This window comes from Ostrinia furnacalis, unplaced genomic scaffold (genome assembly GCF_004193835.3).
Source record: "Ostrinia furnacalis isolate ACB-3 unplaced genomic scaffold, ASM419383v2 OfSCF0635, whole genome shotgun sequence".
Taxonomy (NCBI): domain Eukaryota; kingdom Metazoa; phylum Arthropoda; class Insecta; order Lepidoptera; family Crambidae; genus Ostrinia; species Ostrinia furnacalis.
Genome location: NW_021130874.1, coordinates 241,953 through 255,170, shown reverse-complemented (window position 1 = coordinate 255,170; position 13,218 = coordinate 241,953). Strand labels below are relative to the sequence as shown.

The 13,218-nt window shown below is 34.1% G+C and overlaps 1 protein-coding gene and 1 long non-coding RNA gene across 2 annotated transcripts; both read left to right on the top strand.

Annotated features, from left to right (window-relative positions):
* Positions 1-50: 50 nt before the first annotated feature.
* On the top strand, positions 51-3,913 carry LOC114366507 (THAP domain-containing protein 2-like). Its single transcript, XM_028323398.1, has 4 exons — positions 51-169; positions 246-360; positions 2,390-2,564; positions 3,349-3,913. The coding sequence occupies exons 2-4, from the start codon at positions 290-292 to the stop codon at positions 3,799-3,801; spliced, it is 699 nt and encodes a 232-aa protein (XP_028179199.1). The 5' UTR covers positions 51-169; positions 246-289; the 3' UTR covers positions 3,802-3,913.
* A 6,391-nt stretch (positions 3,914-10,304) lies between these two features.
* On the top strand, positions 10,305-12,595 carry LOC114366490 (uncharacterized). Its single transcript, XR_003657022.1, has 2 exons — positions 10,305-10,491; positions 12,426-12,595. It is a non-coding gene; the product is annotated as an uncharacterized LOC114366490 (long non-coding RNA).
* The last annotated feature ends 623 nt before the right edge of the window (positions 12,596-13,218 follow it).

Here is a 13,218-nt window from a genome sequence, read left to right as displayed (position 1 = left end):
AAAGTCCCTTTTTTGTATGGAGTTTTGACGGATTCGATTTTCGACTCGATCAAAAAGTGCATTTTGTCTAGGGGGGCTGTGCTAGTACTTATTATTATTCTGTGGTAGCACGCTCATTTTCTAGCGATAGCACTCATTGGCACGCTGAAAAAAGGATTTTATTAGAATTAACGTGGAATCGTTTTTACTCGACGAATGGCAACACACAAGCCGTGTAAAGCCAAAAAAGGGAAAAAAAAAAAAAAAACGTGGAATCGTGGATATTTTTGAAAAGTTGCATTTCAGAAACATGGTGACTTGTTCCGTGATTGATTGTGGCATAACGCAAAGAAATAATCCCGAAAAGTGTTCATTTCATAGGTAAATTAATTCTAATCGACACCTCTTAAATAAAGTTTTATTTTTGCCAATGGGCTTCGAATTTTAAGCACTAAGTGTGTTATTTCTTATCTGTAAACAATTATTTAATTTTATGTATTATGCAAAGATTGAATACACATTATTGCAGAATTTTCGAATATTTTGTGTAAAGAAATTATTTTCGTTGTACACTAGTGCTGCATCAAGCTATCGATATTATTTCGTGTCCCACTGTTTATCACTGTTGCTTACCTATTTAATGAGGATCATTTCGATTTTTAGCTGTGAATGCAGATTTATAGGGCTAAGAAATCCTTAATACACAGTCCAAAAATTTTTGTTCTACGACAAAAATTGACGAAGTTATGGCCAAATTACTAAAAAAGTTCACTGACCGCCCGGCGCGGGGACGATGACGTCACTATATCTGATCCGAACGCTGCCGGCTTACTGCGTGGATAGAAAATATTTTTTTCTAGCCAAACTATCAGTTTTAGAGAAAAACTTGTAATGACATTTATTCATCAGAATAAAGTAAGCTATCGATAGGTAATTTTTAAAAATAGAAATTGTGAAAAATAACGCAAAAAATCCATACGCTCATACGATTCAATGGAACGCAGAGACGCGATTGGGGTCTCCGCGGTGGTATATTTGGCGATTAATTCAAATAAAGTGTTCATAAGTGTTGTTAGAGTCATATCTTCTTAAAGTAAGTCCAAGTAAAATATAAAAATGTATAAGTATTAATTTATTTACTTCTAACAATAAGGTATAGCTGAGGTAGATACACTCTGCCTAGGCTACAAGACATTGCTATGAAGATCATTTCGATGTACACGCAATACCTACCTGTTATTTAGTTTTTCCGAGTTAAACTTATCTATTCGCCGTTCCCATGGGCGGGCCAGCTGCTGCTGTTTAAAAGACTATTATTTAAACAATATTAAGTGTAATCGCATTATAAAGTATGTAGGACATTAATCGAAATTTAAAGGACGATTTTGGATAAGAATTGACTATAGGAAACAGGCCTATACAGGGTGGCAGAAAAATTTAGATTCCTTACATCAAGGTGTACCTAAATCACCCCTATAAATATAAAACGATTGTGCTTAGTTTAGGAGATAGAGTTAATTTTGTGATATTTTAAAATTTTATGACCTAGTAGGCTTTAAACATTTTTATCTTTTTTTCGGCATTTGGAGGTAGGAAGCCATAGTTCCTCTGTGGTTGAAGTTCCCTTCCACCTTCAGCCTAATCATCAGTTTCCACCAGGTGTGATGAAGGGCAAGAGCTTCCTCGTTGAGAATAAAAACATGTTCTGTCCAGTTACTGCTCTAAATCTGTTCTACGTAATGTAAACTTAGAGGATTCCCAATATTAATTCAGTCTAAGAAAGTCAAAATCATGTAACGGAATCTTCGACTTACCACTTTAGTGGACCGATTACAGGAAATAGTGACCAATTAAGTACATGTTTTTTTGTATTATTATGAATGTTCAGGAAACGGCGCAGTTTTTAAAATAGTTTTGGACCTATGGAAGTTCTTTTTTTCATTTAAACTTTTAAGTTGAAAATTTCATAGTGTTCTGATAAAAGCATAATTTTAATGTTTCTAGCAAAACTTTTGTATATTGAATCAAAGATAGGAAGGTGATTATTTTTTTCAAACATCTGCAATTCATAACACATCTGTCTAAAAAAAGAAATCTAAAAAAAGTCAACCCAAAAAAAGATAAAAATGTTTAAAGCCTACTCGGTCATAAAATTTTAAAATATCACAAAATTAACTCTATCTCCTAAACTAAGCACAATCGTATTATACACATGGGGGTGATTTGAGGAACACCTTGATGTAAGGAATCTAAATTTTTCTTTTAGACCTCACTGTTTTGGCCACCCTGTATATGGCGTTTAGATATGAATCACCTAGGAATATAATCCCATTTAAGATACTGAGCCGATTCATTGGCATCAGTTTTTGAGTAAGAATAGATACAATAACATTAGTAACGTAACTTTCAGATTTCCTACTAGCGAGGATACAAAAAATGCATGGCTTAAATTAATTGATCGTCCAAACTGGATTCCGAAGAAATGGTCTAGTTTATGCAGTAAACATTTTGAAGACAAATATTTCCAGACACTAGGAGGGAGAAGAGTTTTGAAAAAATGTGCAATTCCAACTAAGTTTGTTCCGGTAATTTTTATTAAAATATGTAATGCTATTTCTTCTGCTGATGTTTCATTGGGTACTAACGTTCATTTAGTACTATGTGGCTAAATTTATCATTGTGTGTGTTAACATTATTTATTAATGCCCTAGATCTGGATGTTTTTAACTATGTTTTTATAAAAAATCTTATATAAGTATGTATGTTTATTCGTTTCATTATTTATTTCACACAGCGCCATCTAGCCCCAAAGTAAACAATTAATTAATGTGCTTGTGTTATGGATGCTAGCTTAACGAATACACTATCTATATATCTAATTAAATATATAAAAGGAGAAACTGACTGACTGACTGACATATCAACGCACAGCCTAAACGGCTAAACGTAGGCACTTGAAATTTGGAAGGGACGTAGCTTAAGTACTGTAGAGGTGCACTAAGAAAGGAATTCCCGAAATTCCTACGGGAACGGGAATTAGCGGGAAAATCCTTTTGTATGAAAAATCTGAACCGCTTAAGTTAGACGCTTAAAATTTGGCATGTACCTTACCTTATTAAACCTTATCTTATTATGGTACCTTAGTAAACTTAAAGCTTAGTTACAACAGGATCCCACGGGAACGGGAGTTAGCGGGAAAAAACATTTGTATGAAAAAATCTAAACCGCGTAAGATAGATGTAGGGGGTAAAACGAGATCCACGCGTACGAAGTCGTGGGCGGCCGCTAGTCTATCATACTGTAATAAAATTATGATTTAACATTTATGACTGTGATTTCTATAGTGATTTGTTTCTTTCTTTTTGACAGGTCAAAATAATACCTACACGCACAGTGCCATCCTACGTTATTCGAGACATCTTACCAGAGGCATCCACATATAAACCGTCTAGAACTACACCACCGCTTCCGTCCGCACCATCGACATCTTCCCAATTAGAAAAGCTTACATCTAAATGCTCTAAATTGCAAGAAAAATTAAAAAAGAAACGGCAACTCATTCGAAACCTAAGGGCGCAAAATAAACGAACTAAGAATAAAGTTATAACCTTAGCATCTTTGCTTGACGAAATTGAAAAACTTCCTGGGATTAAAGAGCATTTAAATTATATTGCAATAAACTGTAACAAAACGATTCGGGCCTTAAACGACCGAGCGAATGTTGAAACTCGAGGTGAATTAATAATACCAGATTTAATAGACGCTGATTCCAATGAAGACATACTATCCGAAACTTCAAATAGTGAATTGGAATCAGAATGAAGATATCTTTTATCAGTACTACCCGTTCGCGCTAAGTTTGCCGGTTCCGTGGAATGCGCGTTCCCACCCCCAACCGCGATTAAACGCAATTAATGTGTCTTATTTTACGCAAATGCGAACAGCTAGGGATTGGAATTCATTGCCTGCTGCTGTCTTTCCCGAAAACTATAATCCGGGCCTTTTCAAGGCAAGAGTGAATAGGCACTTACAGGGCAGATAATTATGTACCATTTTAGACTGCATCCCACTTAACATCAGGTGCGATTGTGGTCAAATACCTGCCTAATTCTGCATAAAAAAAAATACACATTTTTTATCAATAATAATAAATAAAAGATATTTTAAATTTAGTTTGATAAAGTTATAGACGCTTCCCTTAGGCCCTTTTCACACGTCCCGGTTGCCGGCTAACCGGCGCGCCGGGTATCCGGTGGTGAAGTGTATGGGCATGGCATGGTACGTAGCTTTCACATGTTCCGGCGTAGTTAATCCGGCATATCCATACACTTCACCACCGCGTACCCGGCGCCGGTTAGCCGGCAACCGGAACATGTGAAAAGGGTCTTAGAGTGACGTCATATCGCCAGCGGCAAACTTAAAGCGAACGGATAGTAATTCATTAATCATTTACCAAATATGTAAAAATATATAATTTACATTTGTTTTGTATAGAGGTTCTATTTTTAGTCTACGAATTGAAAACGACCCTGCTCTAAATTTTTGCATCTTTTTTTAAATGCATAGCTATTATTTTCATAGTCATACTTAGTATAGTACGTTCGTTACAAACCACACAACACTGAAACGGCCGACTGGTTATATAAATTATATGAAATATTTTCTGTTTTTCTTAAAAATATTCTTAGTCGTAGTTCACGCAATATAAAAATCTTACCATCCTATTTTAGTTGTAATATTACTGTTACGTAATTTATTTAATATTATCGATAAAGCGACATAAGGTACATCACTGTCACGCACTCATAAATAATTTAACACACACAAATGACATCCCCGACATCCATGAAGCTAAAGATAAAAATGGAGGCCACACTTGGAACAACAACTTGAGTCAAATACTTACTTATCTCTATCTCGCTCTCTGTGGTCCGACCTCTCTTTTTAGTGTGGACTGTAGTATTGTTATCTCCTTATTTAATAGGAGATTTAAATAAGGAGATAGCAAATAGGTTAGGTTAGGTTAGGTTATTAGGTACTCAATACACAAATCAGCCGGCTCCTAGTCTAAAATTCTTATAATCGAAATTAAATGATTTAAACTAAAAATAAAAATGATTCAAACATTACTAGTTTTTAGGTTCAAATTCGACTGCTCTAGTGGACGCACGGAACGGCAACGTCGCAGTCGACCCATATTATTTGAATTATTTGGCGGGAAAATAGTTTTTGGCTTTTAATTCTGAAACTAAGAGGCCTAGAGATTTGAAATTATGTCACGTGTGTACTTTAATTATAACGAATTATTTGATCTCTAAAACGCAACTCTAACTTATACGGTTTTAATAATCCACCGTGTGTTACGTGTCACCGGCTTACACATACATATCGGTTCGTAGTTCGAAAACGGTTCGAGATAAAGCTTTGAAAGATTTGAAGTCGGGTTTTTTTATTCGACTTTAATTTATGAGATATAAAACATTGATATAGCTTAAATATTTACGAAGATACAGTGTCAGCTGGAGACACGGTACTCCAGCTCGCACATAGTTTTTTGATCGTGGTTTTAACAGGTATAATACATTATCGTTTCATAAATATTTACGAAGATACAGATGTGTCAGCTGGGGACACGTGTCCTCAGCTTACTCACAGAAAACAACTCATAGTTATGAAGTTCTAATGGCTCTAAATGAATGACTGAGAGGTTTGATGACTCTAATTAGGCTTTTATTGATGGTATACTTGGAATTGCTCTAGGGCCAATGAGGAAGCTGTTGACATTCACGTATATAGCTTCATGCCGACTATAAGACATTTTGAAGTAGTATGACCATATTGAGGATATATCTGGGACTTTCTGTGGGACCTTACTTATCTAATTTTGCATAATGTTTTCTACGGCCGTTTACTGTAATCAATCCATATCCAAATCCGTCTGTCAACTGCCAAATTAAAATCTGTTTTCTATCAAATATCCACAGTTTTCGATGCCTTTACACTTTCTTAATGTTGTAATTCATCTTAAAACAAAAACATCGAAAACCTTTTTTCATAATCATATTAAGTGCACTTTATCAAGACACACTGTTTAAACGTAAATCAGTCTTTGTCATCCTGAGAAAAATAAATAAAAGGTTACCCTACTTAGAAAGAGAAAGCCTGCCCACAGAGAGCGAGATAGTGATACATAGGTTGTGCTTCAAGTAGGTATTCTAAGTCTGGCCTCCATTTTTATCTTTAGCTTCATGATGCCGACATCCCAATTTCGGCTTTGTTTGACACTGACAGCTCGTGGTTTTTTTAGCTGTGGCATCATCTCGTTTAAAAAACTCTATGGGCTTAGATGAGACCATGAAGCTATAGATAAAAATGGAGGCCACACTCCGAATACCTACTTGAAGCACAACCTATGTTTCACTATCTCGCTCTCTGTGGGCAGACTCTCTTTCTAAATAAACAAAAAATATAAATTTGCTCAAAGTCAATGAAACTCAATGTAAAATCTTTATTTCTTGACATAGGTATCATTAAATGATAAGTGTAAATACTGGTAAAACGTTTTAGGAAGAAATTACTGTGAAAAATGTTTACAATGATCCAATGTCGGAAATCACGAAATAAACACTTACGCGTGGATTGCGTGGAATCTTAAGTCATTTCCAGGACACCACGTACTACCGCAACCACGCACTACAAAATTTTGCACCATTTCTTGTGATAAAACAATGATTATGTCCTGTAAAAAATCTCAAACGAAATTAACTGCATAATAAACAAAATAGTAAACAACCGCCATGATGGGCCGGATTGGGCCGATGTTGCCACATGGTACCGATTCCCCATGAATTGGGATTGTAATTCCCTGATTCGCAAACACATTAAGCCTAAACGGCCGACAATTTTGTGATTTTTAATTTAACTAGGTAATCGTAGTTCAAATATTTCATTATTTATTTGTTTAACTTCTGATTTGGTTAGTGAATTGGCTATTTCGAAGAATTTACTAGCAGATCTAAATAAGGAGATAGCAATACTACAGTCCACACTAAAAAGAGAGGTCGGCCCACAGAGAGCGAGATAGGATAAGTAGGTATTTGACTCAAGTTGTTGTTCCAAGTGTGGCCTCCATTTTTATCTTTAGCTTCATGGATGAGATCACATGCACAGATTAGAGAGTAATTATGTCTATAACATGTGACCAGTGGGTCTAGACAAAGTGCAAATTATAATCGCAAACCAGTCGAAAAGCCCCTTTTTTGTATGGAGTTTTGACGGATTCAATTTTCGATTCGATCAAAAAGTGCGTTTTGTCTAAGGGGGCAGAGCCCCGATTACGGTAATTTTTAACGTCTCCAATCCAGACACGCTTCTCGATTCCAGTGTTGCCAGTCGGGTCTAGTCAGAAATTACCAGAAATATAAAAAAAAAGTCACCTTTTTGAATAAAAAGTAACCTTAATACGGGGGGGGGAGCGATGATTGTGTAAGGTTGTTCATTGATGGAAAATGAATACAATTGATCATCTAAATTCGAAAAGTGACCAGTCGTATAAAAACGTTTCATGGATTTGCGTTTTATTATCGAAAAACATTTGCTAAAACTCATTTTTTTTAACAAATAATAAATCAAATTCAAGTTTAAATGCACTTTATGACATAATTTTTAAATTGTTACTATTAATATTTTTTACTGAATAACCTGTAAAGTTAATTCTACAATTTCTGAAAAATCACCTAAAAGTAACCTTTTCATTAGTGTAACCTAAAAGTAACCACAGCAGTTCAAAAGTAACCTAAAAGGTTACAAAAGTAACCTTCTGGCAACACTGCTCGATTCTGCGATACGATTGGTCAAAACAGCTGACGTACGCTGTTGAACGACCAATCGTATCGCAGAATCGAGAAGCGTGAACAATTATACAGTGTGAGTCACGTTAAAGTGTACATATGTAAATAGATGAAACTAGACCTATTTTTATCGACAAAAAAGAGGTCAAAAAGGACAGTGCCAATCCATGTATGGAAGTTGGACCAAGTGCTGCCCAGAATGAAACTATAGTGCATTTCGTTCCTCAGGCCAATACTAATTTGTAAACTGGAGCGCACTAAAATCTATCCCTGAAGTTAAGAGAAAAAAAGAATTTTGTTTTTAATTATTTACATACAAAATATCATCGATGTATACCTACTACGGATAAGATTTCGCGATTTTGGCATTAAATAACACTCGCTATGTTAAACTTAACCATACTGCATCCGTACACCTTACTTTAGTACGACTTCGACATTATTTATAAGCGATCGAGCGCTGTTTCAGTAGTTTAGTTAGTTGACCGAAATTAATTATTTCCAAAATGGAGCAAGAAGTTTTAGCTTACAATAACTTCAATAATCAATTTTAATACACCAATAAATTGATTTTTCGCAAGGATAGAGAACTAAAACTTCTTGCTTCATTTTGGAAATAATGATTTCTGTCAACTAACTAAAATATTGCAACAGCGTTAGATCGCTTATAAAGAATGTCTAAGTCGCACTAAAGTAAGGTTCAAAAGAATCGCCACTTTCGGGAAAAAATTTTTTGATCGAAATTATTCTAAGTGTCGGAAGCCACCTTTAATTGGCTCTAAATCTGAAAGCGTTTGTTTTAGAGAGGTAGACCATATAAGCTTTTGTGCTTTGTTTTACGTCTTCTATGCGATTCTTGCAAGAAAACAAGGAACAATTGAAGAAAAAAAAACTCGTCGAAATTATTCTAAGTGTTGATAGCGCACTTTTAATTGGCTCTAGAAAGTTAACGGTTGGTCCTAGAAAAAAAAGTTATCTGAAGATTAGTCTTATTTTTATCTATTCTAAACATTCCCGGCAAAAAAAGCCAAAAATTCAAAAAAAAAATTTTTTTCATAAAAATTTTTCTAAGTCTCGTGCCCCATAGCGCCCCGTTTCCTATACACTGACCGAAGTTACAGTTCCCTAAAGTTGCGCATAACAAATATTCCCGCCATTTTGATCGGTGGGTGTAGTCACGACTACAGTCATTCGGAGTACCTACAAGCACAGTAGTAATAATAATAAAGTACTACGTACATACAGAAGGTTTTCTTCGCGAAAAAATTTATGCTCAATGTCGCTAACAATATTAAGGTGTAATCTCTAATCCTAGGGGTGTACTAATTATTTTAGGTTGTCTCAAGAGTCGAGCACCAACCAGCACCCATAGAGAAAAGTAATACCACAGAATAAGTAATAGTACAGGTACAGAAGGATTACTCCGCACGACGATTTAAATAAATGCGAGTCTTGCTGCGACGCGATACAGTGGAATTCAGCTCGCACAGCACTACGTACCTACAATTTTATTCACCTACAAGTTTTGTCTCTTTCTATCGCGTGCCTCTGAACTCTTCTTACGCTGTTAGGGTTGCTGTCTAGTGAAAAAATAATTAATCTACTTATTTGTAATGAGGTACGTATGTAGGTAAGTAAAAATAACATTTCAAATATACCTAATTAGGATTAAAAAAANNNGTTTTTTGATTACAAAATAGTGTAATAAACCAAACTTACTATGACATGTATACCTCTAAACTCAGTCTGAACTGAGTTACGAGCATTAGAAGTTTGATGATTTTCATACTAGATTTGCTTTTTTCGCGCAAAGTTTTGTAAGAAATTGCAACAAAATAGTGAGATTGTATGTGTAAACAAACAATACCATCCATTAAAGGCTCCAGACATCAGTATGGAGCAGAATCAGCGCAATAAAAAAATAGCGCAATATTTTGTTGCATTTTCTTACAAAACTTGCGCACAAAAAGCAAATCTAGTATGAAAATCATCAAACTTCTAATACTCGTAACTCAGTTCAGACTGAGTTTAGAGGTATACATGCCGTAGTAAGTTTGGTTTATTACACTATTTTGTAATCAAAAAACAAAGTTTGGTCGATGGCCGCGCGAAAAAAAAAAGACGCCACTTTCCATACAAAATCTGGCATTGCCATTTGGAAGGGACGTAGCTTAGGTACCGTAGAGATGCACTAAGAAAGGAATTCCTGAAATTCCCACGTGAACGGGAATTAGCGGGAAAAAACATTTGTATGAAAAAATTTAAACCGCGTAAGATACATGAAGAGGGTAAAACGAGATCCACGCGTACGAAGTCGCGGGCGGCCGCTAGTATTCTTCTAAAATTATTAATATTAAGTATGAAAGTTACATATTTTGATGCTTTTTTCAAAGTAGATAATTAATTTTAAGTTAGCGTTTATAAATGTTTAATACAATCATGTATTATACTATTGTTATTAATTATTTCAGGTTCAGCTTGCAAATAAACCCATCAAGCAGAGGCGGTACACACAAACAAAAGGTGGACTCTTTGGTTTTTTTAAAACGGAGCCCGAAAGCGTATGAGCTATTGCGCCACATATTTATTTTGCCTAGTCAACGATCAAGAAAATGAAGGTATTGAGTGAAAAAACTGCCGCAATGATACAGCCCCAAATTTGGTAGGTTTGACAAACGCTCAATAATATCATTTAAATGTAAATTATGTACAGTCGAGTTCATAATTATAAGTGCAGTGCCAATTTAAAAAAATATTGTAAGCGTTTTAACAATCATACAAATCTAAAACAAATTCAGACAAATGTAATCATAAGCTGTTCATAAATATGTTGCGGTAACGCAGTATTGACTACGCTACTGCTCTATAATCTGTTGATAATGCGCATGTGCATATATAGGTGTACCAGAATCTCATGGCAAATAGGGAAAATAAACTTTGTTGAGAGCAATACTGGGGAAATTGGAATAAACGATCTTGATACTATTTAATTTTTTACTTTTATGACTTTAATATTAATGAACATGAAGTACGAATATACATTTTAGGTAGGTATGAGTATGAAGAATGTTGTTATAAATATTATAAATAAATCGTATATTACTTAATCTTAAAGTAACTAATTTTATTATGCACCATACTTTTAATTAACTTATCACTTCATTCAGAACTAGAAAACGACTCTAAGAACTCCACTTGCATTTCTTGTATTTGAGGTATTGTAAATAAATTGCTCTTCCAGCATTTCAATGGAGAAGTTCCTGATGTTAAAAACACTATATTTCTCTGAATGGGATTAAAATATATACCAAAACTAAAAAGACGGTGAAGTTTTTTTTAAAATCGATCTAGAAATGTCTGGGAAATTAACTTTTTAAATTACCTACATACTTATTTTAGCGTGGAATTGGAACAGGCGGTGCCGTTCTTTTTGAATAAATGACCAGGTCTAGGATTTTAAAAAAAGGTTACAAAATTTTACTAAGAGAGAATCTTGAGTGACTTAAAAAAATAGAAATAGATTTAAAAAAATATGGAACTGTCAACAGCACTGGATCAGGGGTGATTTACTGTTTGTACCCCAAATGACTGTCGTGCGTGAATACACCGATCAAAACGGCGTGAATAGTTATGCGCAACTTTCTTTCACAATTATTATTAGTTTTACTTAATATATTTATTTCAAGTTTATTTAAAAGAAAAAAATTGGAAATTTCTCCATTATTCAATCTTGCTTGATGAAATCTTTTTCAATTTTCTTTACATGGTCATAACATTTTGACCATTCCTCTGCACCAATTTGTGAGATATACCTGAAAACATCGATAAAGCAGCTATTAAGTAAGAATAAAAAAACATAACCCTCCTTCTGACGCAGTTGGGTAATAAGCTAAATGTATCAAACATTTCAGTCCAACTCACTGTCAACTCGACGGCGTGTTTAGAATCAAAGATTGACTTTGAATTATGCCTTATTTTACAATTCACATTGAAAACAATATGACTTACTTGAACTTTTTCGACTTTTTCACAAAAATAACAAATAGTCAAGAAGAGATTACAAAATTTTTGCAGCGACTGACAGATTTCATAATTTTCTTTGACAGGTGACAATTAAACCATAGACAATTGCCATATGAAAAACACACTTTTCCAATATTTTTGTTTGCCATGAGATTCTGGTACACCTATACCTTAAGTTGTAAAGGCATTAAAGGTTTATTTTCGTGCGCCATAATGACTGTGATTTCATGGATAAGTCCACGCATGCTGTTTTTGATAATATTAAATTATGAAATAAATAAAAAAAATCTGCTCTTTACGTAAATTGATTAACTTACTAATAATTCTGAGTCGCTCATAAAAATTGGCAACACCTTAAAAAGTCACCCAGTATGTAGTAGTATTATCCTTAATAATATTGTAAATGTTACACCAAATTGAATCTGCTTTAATATGAAAGGAATAAGCGTCGACAAACATCACGTGCGGGTACAAGTCGCCAATTTGAGTTCTTTTTCTATTATTATAAACCGCTTATTCAGTCTGTTATTATTTGTAATAAGAATCATAATAATGTAATTCAAATTGTTTCAGATTCCGGCCCAGTGTATAGTTTTTTTAACTAAAGTTTTTTGTTATTTTTGCCTCAAGAATGTACTTATTGTGAATTTCTTTGTTAATGGCTGTATAGTTTTACTTGAGTCAAAGAAAATCGTAGTTATTGTATAAAAAAATAATTTATAAATCTATTAGGGTACATTTTACTGTCGTCTTTTTTTTTTCTTAGAAACTTGCAGTAGATTATTCACTTTTTTGGAAACTGATAATTACTTGTTAATACCATAATTTATTATGGAAAATTGTACTGTTAAGTAGGTATTTTTTTTTCATTACCTTATAGTAGATAATGTCTTTTGTTGATGGCTGTATAGTTTTACGCAAGTTAAAGAAAATCGTAGTATATTTTTTTCTACACAAATTTTAGTTATAAGATGACATATATGATTGTTTGTTTGTTTGTATTGAAGAGGCTCCGAAACTAAGTACTGGACCAATTTGAAAAATTATTTCACAATTAGAATCCTTTATTTTCCCTAATGAAGATAGGCTATAACCGGATTTTTACAGGCGGTACGAAGTTCGCCGGGTCAGCTAGTTTCTTATAAACATGCAAATACGGTAAAAATGATTCATTTTGTTAATGGCTGTCTAGTGTTACGCAATTACAGGTAATCATCATTTTGATTGTAAACAGAATTAGGTACCATTTATTTATAACTAGCTTTTGCCCGCGGCTTCACCCGCGTGAAATTTAGTGCCACAGATTGGCATAAATTATACCCTATATGTTAATCTAGATTACAAATAATAATACTGTAAAGGTTCA